The sequence below is a fragment of the Hyperoodon ampullatus genome (genome assembly GCF_949752795.1).
Source record: "Hyperoodon ampullatus genome assembly, chromosome: 1".
NCBI lineage: Eukaryota > Metazoa > Chordata > Mammalia > Artiodactyla > Ziphiidae > Hyperoodon > Hyperoodon ampullatus.
Window position 1 is genome coordinate 194,737,722 of NC_136914.1, and position 12,743 is coordinate 194,750,464.

The following is a 12,743-nucleotide window of genomic DNA, read 5'->3' on the forward strand; positions in this document are numbered from 1 at the left end:
GTTGACAAATTCCTTAGATTGAGGTCTAAACCTGGGCTTAAGGAAATCCCTGAACCCCCTGAAACTGAAAGCAAAATGTTATACCTAACTGTGTATATAAGTGTATTTTTCTCAGAAAAGGTTGTGTATAGTTTTCTGTTGTTGTTCAAAGATATCTGTATTATCAGTGTCTATTTTCTCCATACTTCTTTTTTTTTTCACACACACACACTGTATTTTATTTTTACAAAAGATAAATAGACTGACACCAAGCATTGTAAGTGGATGACCACAACAAAAGCAACAATGATTGCAATTACCAAACACGAAACACACTCATACTATGTCATAATATTGACATTCAGTCCAGTAATCCTCCACTGTTACAGCTCCTTTACTTTGCAGTGAAAATTGATTTGTATATTTTTTGCCCCTGAGTCCTTGTGGGATTTTTTTTTTATTCAAACAGAAAGTCACAAAAATTATAATCATCCTCATCAGTTCACTCAGTCCCATGTAATTAATTTTTTTTATCTTGATCTTTTGTTAGCACTTTTATGAGTTAATCAGTTTTCCATTAGAGTTCTGAAAATGCTTATTCATTCAGTTCAGCAATATAGTCAGTTACCAGAAACCTGTACTCGTCAGAGTCTTTTCCATGAATTCCATGAAGATGAAACCCTTTTATAGGAACATACTTGCAAAAGCATCAGAGTACACCCAGAACTGTCTGTAAATGACAAAAGATTTAAAAATGACCACGGTTAAAGATTTGATGAAAGTTCATAATAATGCAATTGACAAGGAAATTTAGTTATTTCTGAGATATACATTTTAAAGTAATAACTAGAATTATGACTTATAACATTATACCAGAACATATAAGATTTTTAGAAATTTCATGTAATGCCTGAAACATTTATAACATATGTCCATACAAATAACCCAAAGAAAGTTTAGTTATTTTTTGTTTGTTAGTTTGTTTTTTTAATACTGCAGGTTCTTATTAGTCATCAATTTTATACACATCTGTGTATACATGTCAATCCCAATCGCCCAATTCAGCACACCACCATCCCCACCCCACCGTGGTTTTACCTCCTTGGTGTCCATACATCTGTGTCTCAACTTCTGCCCTGAAAACCGGTTCATCTGTACCATTTTTCTAGGTTCCACATACATGTGTTAATATACGATATCTGTTTTTCTCTTTCTGACTTACTTCACTCTGTATGACAGTCTCTAGATCCATCCACGTCTCAACAAATGACTCAATTTCGTTGCTTTTTATGGCTGAGTAATATTCCATTGTATATATGTACCACAACTTCTTTATCCATTCGTCTGTCAGTGGGCATTTAGGTTGCTTCCATGACCTGGCTATTGTAAATAGTGCTGCAATGAACATTGGGGTGCATATGTATGTTTGAATTATCATTTTCTCTGGGTATATGCCCAGTAGTGGGATTGCTGGCTCATATGGTAATTCTATTTTTAATTTTTTAAGGAACCTCCATACTGTTCTCCATAGTGACTCTATCAATTTACATTCCCACCAACAGTGCAAGAGGGTTCCCTTTTCTCCGCACCCTCTCCAGCACGTGTTGTTTGTAGATTTTCTGATGATGCCCATTCTAACTGGTGTGAGGTGATCCCTCATTGTAGTTTTGATTTGCATTTCTCTAATAATTAGTGATGTTGAGCAGCTTTTCATGTGCTTCTTGGCCATCTGTATGTCTTCTTTGGAGAAATGTCTATTTAGGTCTTCTGCCCATTTTTGGATTGGGTTGGTTGTTTCTTTAATATTGAGCTGCATGAGCTGTTTATATATTTTGGAGATTAATCCTTTGTCCATTGATTCGTTTGCAAATATTTTCTCCCATTCTGAGGGTTGTCTTTTCGTCTTGTTTATGGTTTCCTTTGCTGTGCAAAATCTTTTAAGTTTAATTAGGTCCCATTTGTTTATTTTTGTTTTTATTTCCATTACTCTAGTAGGTAGATCAAAAAAGATCTTGCTGTGATTTATGTCAAAGAGTGCTCTTCCTATGTTTTCCAAGAGTTTTATAGTGTCCGGTCTTACATTTAGGTCTGGAATCCATTTTGAGTTTATTTTTGTGTATGGTGTTAGGGAGTGTTCTAATTTCATTCTTTTACATGTAGCTGTCCAGTTTTCCCAGCACCACTTATTGAAGAGACTGTCTTTTCTCCATTGTATATCTTTGCCTCCTTTGTCATAGATTAGTTGACCATAGGTGCGTGGGTTTATCTCTGGGCTTTCTGTCTTGCTCCATTGATCTGTGTTTCTGTTTTTGTGCCAGTACCATATTGTCTTGATTACTGTAGCTTTGTAGTATAGTCTGAAGTCAGGGAGTCAGATTCCTCCAGCTCCATTTTTTGTTTTGTTTTGTTTTTTGTTTTTGTTTTTTGTTTTCACGGTACACGGGCCTTTCACTGTTGTGGCCTCTCCTGTTGCGGAGCACAGGCTCCGGACGCGCAGGCTCAGCGGCCATGGCTCACAGGCCTAGCCTCTCCACGGCATGTGGGATCTTCCCAGACTGGGGCACGAACCCATGTCCCCTGCATCGGCAGACGGACTCTCCACCACTGCGCCACCAGGGAAGCCCTCGAGCTCCTTTTTTTCCCCTCAAGACTGCTTTCATTATTCGGGGTCTTTTGTGTCTCCATACAGATTTTAAGGTGATTTGTTTTGGTTCCGTAAAAAATGCCATTGGTAATTTTATAGGGATTGCATTGAATCTGTAGATTGCTTTGGGTAATACAGTCATTTTCACAATATTGGTTCTTTCAATCCAAGGACATGGTATATCTCTCCATCTGTTGGTATCATCTTTAATTTCTTTCATAGGTGTCTTATAGTTTTCTGCATACAGGTCTTTTACACAAGGTAGGTCAATTAGACAATAAACCTAGGCAGGTTTATTTGTAGGTATTTTATTCTTTTTGTTGCAGTGGTAAATGGGAGTGTTTCCTTAATTTCTCTTTCAGATTTTTCATCATTAATGTATAGGACTGCAAGAGATTTCTGTGCATTAATTTCATATCCTATAACTTTACCAAATTCATTGATTAGCTCTAGTAGTTTTCTGGTGGCATTTTTAGGGTTCTCTATGTATAGTATCATGTCATCTGCAAACAATGACATTTTACTTCTTCTTTTCCAATCTGTATTCCTTTTATTTCTTTTTCTTCTCTGATTGCCGTGGCTAGGACTTCCAAAACTATGTTGAATAATAGTGGTGAGAGTGGACATCTTTGTCTCGTTCCTGATCTTAGAGGAAGTGCTTTCAGTTTTTCACCATTGAGAATGGTGTTTGCTGTGGGTTTGTTGTATATGGCCTTTATTATATTGAGGTGGGTTCCCTCTGTGCCCACTTTCTGGAGAGTTTTTATCATAATTGGGTGTTGAATTTTGTCAAAAGCTTTTTCTGCATCTATTGAGATAATCCTATGGTTTTTATTCTTCAATTTGTTAATATGGTGTATCACATTGATTGATTTGCATATATTGAAGAATCCTTGCATCCCTGGGATAAATCCCACTTGATCGTGGTGTATGATCCTTTTAATGTGTTGTTGGATTCTGTTTGCTAGTATTTTGTTGAGGATTTTTGCATCTATATTCATCAGTGATATTGGTCTGTAATTTTCTTTTTTTGTAGTATCTTTGTCTGGTTTTGGTATCAGGGTGATGGTGGCCTCATAGAATGAGTTTGGGAGTGTTCCTTCCCCTGCAATTTTTTGGAAGAGTTTGAGAGGGATGGGTGTTAGCTCTTCTCTAAATGTTTGATAGAATTTACCTGTGAAGCCATTTGGTCCTGAACTTTTGTTTGTTGGGAGATTTTAAATCACAGTTTCAATTTCATTACTTGTGATTGGTCTGTTCATATTTTCTGTTTCTTCCTGGTTCAGTCTTGAAAGGTTGTACCTTTCTAAGAATTTGTCCATTTCTTCCAGGTTGTCCATTTTATTGGCATACAGTTGCTTGTAGTAGTCTGTTAGGGTGCTTTGTATTTCTGCAGTGTCTGTTGTAACTTCTCCTTTTTCATTTCTAATTTTATTGATTTGGGTCCTCTCCCTCTTTTTCTTGATGAGTCTGGCTAATGGTTTATCAATTTTGTTTACCTTCTCAAAGAACCATCTTTTAGTTTTATTGATCTTTGCTATTGTTTTCTTTGTTTAATTTCATTTATTTCTGCTCTGATCTTTATGATTTCTTTCCTTCTGCTAACTTTGGGTTTTGTTTGTTCTTCTTTCTCTAGTTCCTTTAGTTGTAAGGTTAGATTGTTTACTTGAGATTTTTCTTGTTTATTGAGGTAGGCTTGTATAGCTGTAAACTTCCCTTTTAGAACTGCTTTTGCTGCATCCCATAGGTTTTGGATTGTTGTGTTTTCATTGTCATTTGTCTCTAGGTATTTTTTGAATTTCCTCTGATTTCTTCAGTGATCTCTTGGTTATTGAGTAACATATTGTTTAGCCTCCATGTGTTTGTGTTTTTTACATTTTTTTCCCTGTAATTCATTTCTAATCTCATAGCATTGTGGTCAGAAAAGATGCTTGATATGATTTCAGTTTTCTTAAATTTACTGAGGGTTGATTTGTGACCCAAGATGTGATCTGTGCTGGAGAATGTTCCATGCACACTTTAGAAGAAAGTGTAATCTGCTGTTTTTGGATGGAATGTCCTATAAATATCAATTAAATCTATCTGGTCTATTGTGTCATTTAAAGCTTCTGTTTCCTTATTTATTTTCATTTTGGATGATCTGTCCATTGGTGTAAGTGAGGTGTTAGTCCCCCACTATTATTGTGTTACTGTTGATTTCCTCTTTTATAGCTGTTAGCAGTTGCCTTATGTATTGAGGTGCTCCTGTGTTGGGTGCATATATATTTATAACTGTTATATCTTCTTCTTGGATTGATCCCTTGATCATTATGTACTGTCCTTCCTTGTCTCTTGTAACATTCTTTATTTTAAAGTCTATTTTATCTGATATGAGTATAGCTACTCCAGCTTTCTTTTGGTTTCCATTTGCATGGAATATCTTTTTCCATCCCCTCGCTTTCAGTCTGTATGTGTCCCTAGGTCTGAAGTGGGTCTCTTGTAGACAGCATATATATGGGTCTTGTTTTTGTATCCATTCAGCAAGCCTGTGTCTTTTGGTTGGAGCATTTAATCCATTCACATTTAAGGTAATTATCGATATGTATGTTCCTATGACCATTTTCTTAATTGTTTTGGGTTTGTTTTTGTAGGTCTTTTCCTTCTCTTGTGTTTCCCACTTAGAGAAGTTCCTTTAGCATTTGTTGTAGAGCTGGTTTGGTGGTGCTGAATTTTCTTAGCTTTTGCTTGCCTGTAAAGCTTTTGATTTCTCCATCGAATCTGAATGAGATCCTTGCTGGGTAGAGTAATCTTGGTTGTAGGTTCTTCCCTTTCATCACTTTAAGTATATCATGCCACTCCCTTCTGGCTTGTAGAGTTTCTGCTGAGAAATCAGCTGTTAACCTTATGGGAGTTCCCTTGTATGTTATTTGTCATTTTTCCCTTGCTGCTTTCAATAATTTTTCTTGGCCTTTAATTTTTGCCAATTTGATTACTATGTGTCTCGGCGTGTTTCTCCTTGGGTTTATCCTGTATGGGACTCTCCGTGCTTCCTGGACTTGAGTGGCTGTTTCCTTTCCCATGTTAGGGAAGTTTTCGACTATAATCTCTTCAAATATTTTCTCGGGTCCTTTCTCTCTCTCTTCTCTTTCTGGGACCCCTATAATGCGAATGTTGTTGCGTTTAGTGTTGTCCCAGAGGTCTCTTAGGCTTTCATTTCCTTTCATTCTTTTTTCTTCAGTCTGTTCCGCAGCAGTGAATTCCACCATTCTGTCTTCCAGGGCACTTATCCGTTCTTCTGCCTGTTGATTCCTCTAGTGTAGTTTTCATTTCACTTATTGTATTGTTCATCTCTGTTCATTTGTTCTTTAATCTTCTAGGTCTTTATTAAACATTTCTTGCATCTTCTTGATCTTTGCCTCCATTCTTTTTCTTAGGTCCTGGATCATCTTCACTATCATTATTCTGAATTCTTTTTCTGGAAGGTTGCCTATCTCCACTTCATTTAGTTGTTTTTCTGGGGTTTTGTCTTGTTCCTTCATCTGGTATATAGCCCTCTGCCTTTTCATCTTGTCTATCTTTCTGTGAATGTGTTTTTTGTTCCACAGGCTACAGGATTGTAGTTCTTGCTTCTGCTTTCTGCCCTCTGGCGGATGAGGCTATCTAAGAGGCTTGATGGGAGGGACTGGTGGTAGGTAGAACTGACTGTTGGTCTGTGGGCAGAGCTCAGTAAAACTTTAATCCACTTGACTGTTGATGGGTGGGGCTGGGTTCCTCCCTGTCGGTTTTTGGCCTGAGGCAACCCAACACTGGAGCCTACCTGGGCTCTTTGCTGGGGCTCATGACAGACTCTGGGAGGGCTCATGCCAAGGAGTACTTCCCAGAACTTCTGCTGCCAGTGTCCTTGTCCCCACGGTGAGCCACAGCCCACTCCTGCCGATGCAGGAGACCCTCCAACACTAGCAGGTAGGTCTGGTTCAGTCTCCCCTGGGGTCCCGATGCGCACACTACTTTGTGTGTGCCCTCCAAGAGTGGAGTCTCTGTTTCCCCCAGTCCTGTCGAATTCCTGCAATCAGTTTCCACTAGGCTTCAAAGTCTGATTCTCTAGGAATTCCTCCTCCCATTGTCAGACCCCCAGGATGGGAAGCCTGACATGGGGCTCAGAACCTTCACTCCAGTGGGTGGACTTCTGTGGTATAAGTGTTCTCCAGTCTGTGAGTCACCCACCCAGCAGTTACGGGATTTGATTTTACTGTGATTGCACCCCTCCTACCGTCTCATTGTGGCTTCTCCTTTGTCTTTGGATGTGGGGTATCTTTTTTGGTGAGTTCCAGTGTCTTCCTGTCAATGATTGTCCAGCAGCTAGTTGTGATTCTGGTGTTCTCGCAAGAGGGAGTGAGAGCACATCCTTCTACTCCGCCATCTTGATTCCTCCTCTGTGTATAGTTTCACCAGATTTTCAAAGGGTCCCTAACCCAAGATAGATTAAGAACATTTGCCTTGGGGCTTCCTGGTGGCGCAGTGGTTGGGAATCCACCTGCCAGTGCAGGGGACATGGGTTCGTGCCCCGGTCCAGGAAGATCCCACATGCAGTGGAGTGGCTAGGCCCATGAGCCACAACTACTGAGCCTGTGCGTCTGGAGCTTGTGCTCCACAATGAAAGAGGCCGCGGCAGTGAGGGGCCCGTGCACCGCGATGAAGAGTGGCCCCTGCTTGCCGCAACTGGAGAAAGCCCTTGCCCAGAAACGAAGACCCAACACAGCCAAAAATAAATATATTTAAAAAAAGAACATTTGCCTTAATTTTGTAGTGAACTCAAAGTTGAATTTTCTTGGTTGGATATCATCTTACAGTTCATTACTTGCATTAATGGTGAGCACATAGAACTTAAACTGTTTATCTAGCACAGCAGTAATCTGATCATTTGTCAAGTGTCCCTGACTGAGCAGTGATATATAATGTAACCAAAGAGTTGTTGCTGGTTAGAGCTTGCTCCCATATAGAGGATGATTTCAATTTATTAGAAGCACAATTCAGTGTTGTTAATCATAATCAGACTTTCTCCAGCTTCCTAGCGATTGTGTGCCATTTAATTTCTCCAAACCATTGGAATAATAAATGCGGTATTGTTGCTCCAGAATCTTGTCAAAATTTATCACCAGTTGAACATTCTTGATGAAGTCATACAGTCTTTTCATTGTAGTACTTCTGTTATTTGACTTACAACTTTTTAAATAAGCTAACACCAAAGAATTATATGCTATAATTTTGATTTTGTTTTTGTTTTTAGAACTCTTCATCTTGGCTTATACCTATCCTTCCTGATATGCTTCGACACATTTTTCAGTTTTGTGTTTTAGAAAGCAGCCAGGAAATTCTGGACCTCATTCACAAGGTATATGGTGAATATATGTGTACTCCTTTCCCAGTATCTTGGTAGATTTAAAATTTTTTTCATAACTCTGTACTGTTGTTGATCAGGGATTTTAAGAAATTAGAAATCATCCAAGAGATTTGAATAGTCTGGAGATCTGCAAAATGAGACAAGGAAATAGGCTTCTTATGGAATATGGTAGTTAAGTCCTGGTTAGCCCTGCTGCTTGTGTGACCTACCTGGCAAACGTTTTAAGTGCTTTCTTTATAGCCTCAATACAGAAAATAAAATGAAGGAAAGACTGCTTTTCTCCATCACTCATTTTGCTGTTTATCAGCATGCTTATTGATCCTGCAAAGTATCTTTGGGATTTATTGGTAATATATAGAGTCTGATTGTCATAGTTTAGAATTGTACTTTTTTATTACTTAGCAAGATTGGTCATATGTGTTGGAACCTTTAAAGAATAGCCATTTGATGTATTTAATAATATTTATGGGAGGAGATGGCACTGTTGTACCTTTAAAACCTGTTAAGTTAGTCTTGAATCATTGGCCTCTGAGGTGGCTCATTGTTAACAGCCTTGGGTTAACATTGGTATTATTTCTACATGCTGGCCCTAGCCCATTTAATGCTAGGCATCAAAAAAGGTGCTTTATTGAGTAAGATCGTGAATCAAGACTTATACTGTTCTTAATTTATACTAGGATATTACTACCTCTGAATTTAGCAGAGGTTATTTATCAGGAGCTATTATATATTGAAGCAGTGTTGAATATAGGACTGCATATTGAGCTTTATGATATATACAAAGGATTTCAGAGACTTACTGAGATTTTGATAACTGTTATTTTTATGGGTACCTTTTTTTTAAGTGATTTTCATAAAATACTGATGAAAATACTTTGTATTCCTTTTTTAAAAAACTTTCTCTTGTATTACGTTTTTTTAGTATATGAACCTACCTACCCAAAAACAGTATTTAAAAATAAGCCTCTATATTGAATTTAAAAATTAATCTCTGTGCTATTTCCTACTTTTTTTTTTTCTTTGATTCAGTATCCCTAAAAATAAGTATTAGGTTTTTTTAGGCCTTGCTAGAAAAATTTCACTTTCTTGTTCCCTTTTCATTCTGCAGGTTTGGATGGAATTGTTGAGCAAGGCTTCAGTTCAGTATGTGGTAGCAGCTGCTTGTCCATGGATGGGTGCTTGGCTTTGCTTAATGATGCAGCCTTCTCATTTACCTATTGATTTAAATATGCTGCTGGAAGTAAAAGCTAGAGCCAAGGCAAGTGTAGAGGGACATAATGTATTTGTATGTTCAACTCAATTATTATTTTTTTTTCAACTCATAATTATTAATACAGTAACCATGTAAGAAATCTGTATTGCTTTATTATAAGCATGCTATCATTATTGTAACATAAGGAAAAATTATATCATTAGAACCTTGACAAAATGCATAGCAATTTTTATCCATTAAAATTTTGTGAAAAGAACTGTATTTTACTGGGATTATAACGAATGAGAGTGTTTTTGATGTTGTCTATTAAATTTTAATGGTTAATCTTTAATTACTGTTTTCTTCCCCCTTGTTCCCTCTAGGAAAAAACAGGTGGTAAGGTGCGTCAAGGCCAAAGCCAGAATAAAGAAGTACTTCAGGAGTACATTGCAGGTGCAGACACCATCATGGAAGACCCCGCCACCAGGGATTTTGTTGTTATGCGGGCTAGAATGATGGCAGCCAAGTAAGTATACATAAACTCAAAAGTCATTTAACCAGAAGATTCTTCTGATGTGTCTGTCAGTCTTTCCTCCATCACACTAGTTACAGAGTAGGAAAAAAAATTAAAGCATAAGAAAAAGTTTCTAATTTTTTTGAAGTTTTAAAAGTAAGATTTATATATTTTTATGAAGATAAGATAGGAGTTATGTCTTCCTTGGGAAAAGTTATAGCTTCAGTAGGGGAAACTTCAAGCAATTCTATAGTAACTTCTTTTTTTCTCCCTCTTAGGTTGTTAGGAGCACTTTGTTGTTGTATTTGTGATCCAGGTGTAAATGTGGTAACCCAAGAAATTAAACCAGCTGAATCCCTTGGCCAGTTACTACTCTTCCACTTGAACTCCAAATCTGCCTTACAGAGAATTAGTGTAGCTTTGGTAATCTGTGAATGGGCTGCTTTACAGAAGGTAAGATTTTGCCCGAAAATAAATGAAGAGAATTTAAACCAGTTTCCTTAGCTGTTAGGATTATTTTTATTATATTTTACAAACAGAAAAGTGAAAATTTTCTCTGTATAAAGATCCAACATTTATAGAAAAGTATTCAAATTATATTGCAACATTGTTTCTCATTTGCCTTTAATCCTAGACTTTTTTCTTAGAACCCCCAGTCTTGTACTTGAGAACTACAAAAGATAAGAGGCTTTGAGTGATAGAAATCCATTTTTAAGTAGCAAGGGCAGATTTTTGGTCACAGGAAGAATAAAATCTCCACATTTAAACCCAAATCTTTATGTTTCCAAATAAGCCATTCCCTTGCAGCCCCTTTAATTTTTAACTTCTAGTAAGACGTATGATTTTGTGTAAGACTTGCTTCTGTAAATCAGAGAAACTTCCTGATGGCTTTGTTTATTCCATTGACTGGAATTCTGGAAATTTAACTGTCTGCACTTGCTGTGAGAGCTGCTTGTTACTGCCTCTTAGCAGTTTGTCAGAGCTGTGTCTAAAAGTAATTGAGCCATGCTCTATTGCAACTGAAACCCCAGCTTTGCCTCTGGAAAGAAGCAAGGCTCATCTGTTTTTAGGCAGGACTCAGTGTGCTGGAGAGGCAGTGATGCTGTGTTTTTGTGCCTCTCAGACTCAGCAGCAAGTGTTGACAGTTCGGTTTCTGGACCCTCACAGAGCTTCTCTGGACTTACTCTGTGAAGCCCAGGCTGATCACCCAGATCCCACAGAACCCCTCATGGCTCACCACTGAGGTCATTCCCCCTCTGGTTGGGGCAGGCAACAACCAGAGAGAGTGGGAAGGGTTAGTTAAATTTGGGGGCAGGTGAGTAGCCTTTAAATTATATATCCATTTCTACAGTATGGCATGTGAAGCTATGGGTTCAACTGTTAAGAAATCTAATGAGTTTTTAAATAACATTTTTAGTGCATGCTAAGTGTTCTTTTCTGACTGATTTCTTTTTACAGTTGTATATTTTAAAATCTGGGCTATATAATATATATGTAAACTTGGAATAAATTCAGAATAAAGTAAGAGTAATTAAGTGGAAAGTTTAATGGAATTGTAATAGTTCCATGTGCATGTGCTATAGTCATTCATGTTAAAATTTTAGAGTAGTTTGGGTGTGATACCTTTTCTCTGTGCAACTAATAACTATGTTGTTCTGGAAGATAACAGAATACAGATTCAGAATCAATAGAAATTTAGACTTGGTAGTTTGCAAGCGAAGATTTTTATGCATTTCTAGAATTATGTTTACATATTTGCCCTGAATATTTGTTGTCTGTTATATTTTAGGAGTGTAGAGCTGTTACCCTAGCTGTGCAGCCACGTTTACTTGATATCCTTTCAGAACATTTATATTATGATGAAATTGCCGTTCCATTTACACGAATGCAGAATGAGTGTAAACAGCTTATTTCATCATTAGCTGATGCACATATTGAAGTTGGTAACAGAGTAAGCAGCAATGTTTTTACAATTGATCAAGCTAATGACCTGGTGAGTAAAGAAGTAACCTTCTTAATTTTAGAGCATGAAATAAGGATAAGAACTTTGTCATGTCATGTTTACCACAAAAACACTAATTTGCTGAATCTATTTTTGGCTTGGTAGCCTGTCATCACTACCCTTTAGAAAGGTTATTTCATTGTATTGACTTTTCTTGAAATAAGAGAGTGGGGAAGGGATTTTTTTTTTTTGATCTCAGCTTTGACAAACCAATATACCTTTATTAGAAAAAACTGTTACATTTTTGTCACTTCTCAGTTTTGCTTAAGACTGGCAGAGTATAGAAAAAATTGCTTCTCTAAGTTCCTGAGTAGTTCTCCTCCCCTTTGCCAGCTTACAATGAAAATACCCAAACATAAGAGAATTACACAGTGAAGTCTCATATACCTACAACTAGATTACACAGTTAACATTTTACTAAATTTGCTTTATCACATATATATGCAACTCTCTGCCCCTCTATTGAACCATTAATCCTTCTTAATTTTTGATGCATTTTTAAGTAAGTTACAGACAGAGATCAGTACACTTAAACTAAAATTCAGTTTTTATGTTTTTTTTCTCTTTTTTTGTGTCATTAACTAAAATTCAGTTTTTATGTTTTTTTGTTCTTCTTTGAGGTAAAACTTATGTACCATGAATTGTACAAATCTCCAATGGAACATATGATAAATTTTAACAGAAGCAAATACCTATGAAACCCAAACCTCTATCAAGATGCAGACAGTGCCATAACACTTCCCAGTCAATCCCCTGCCCTCAAATAACGATTGTTCTGGTTTTCCCTTCACCATAGATTACTTTTGCCTGTTCTAGAATTTCATATACATGGAATCATACACTCTGTGCTGTTTGGTGTAAGGATCTTTTTCAGCATGATGTTTTATAAAATAATACATGTTGTTATATGTATCACTAATTCATTCTTTTCTATTGCTGAGTTTTCTTTCATTGTATAAATATACCACAATTAGCGTAAGCCCTTCTCTGCTTGATGAACATTTGGGCTACTACAAGTTCTCAGCTCAGAGC

At 37.1% G+C, this 12,743-nt stretch overlaps 1 protein-coding gene across 1 annotated transcript in view; it reads left to right on the plus strand.

The window, feature by feature from the left end:
• The window catches only part of BTAF1 (B-TFIID TATA-box binding protein associated factor 1), a gene marked incomplete at both ends in the record, with an annotated part of 94,571 nt that overhangs the window by 49,524 nt on the left and 32,304 nt on the right, over positions 1–12,743 (plus strand). The window contains 5 exons of the mRNA XM_079706036.1: positions 7,890–7,994; positions 9,112–9,261; positions 9,579–9,721; positions 9,988–10,162; positions 11,499–11,702. Of these exons, the coding sequence (XP_079562162.1) occupies positions 7,890–7,994; positions 9,112–9,261; positions 9,579–9,721; positions 9,988–10,162; positions 11,499–11,702 (777 nt within the window). The remainder of the gene's footprint in view (positions 1–7,889; positions 7,995–9,111; positions 9,262–9,578; positions 9,722–9,987; positions 10,163–11,498; positions 11,703–12,743) is intronic.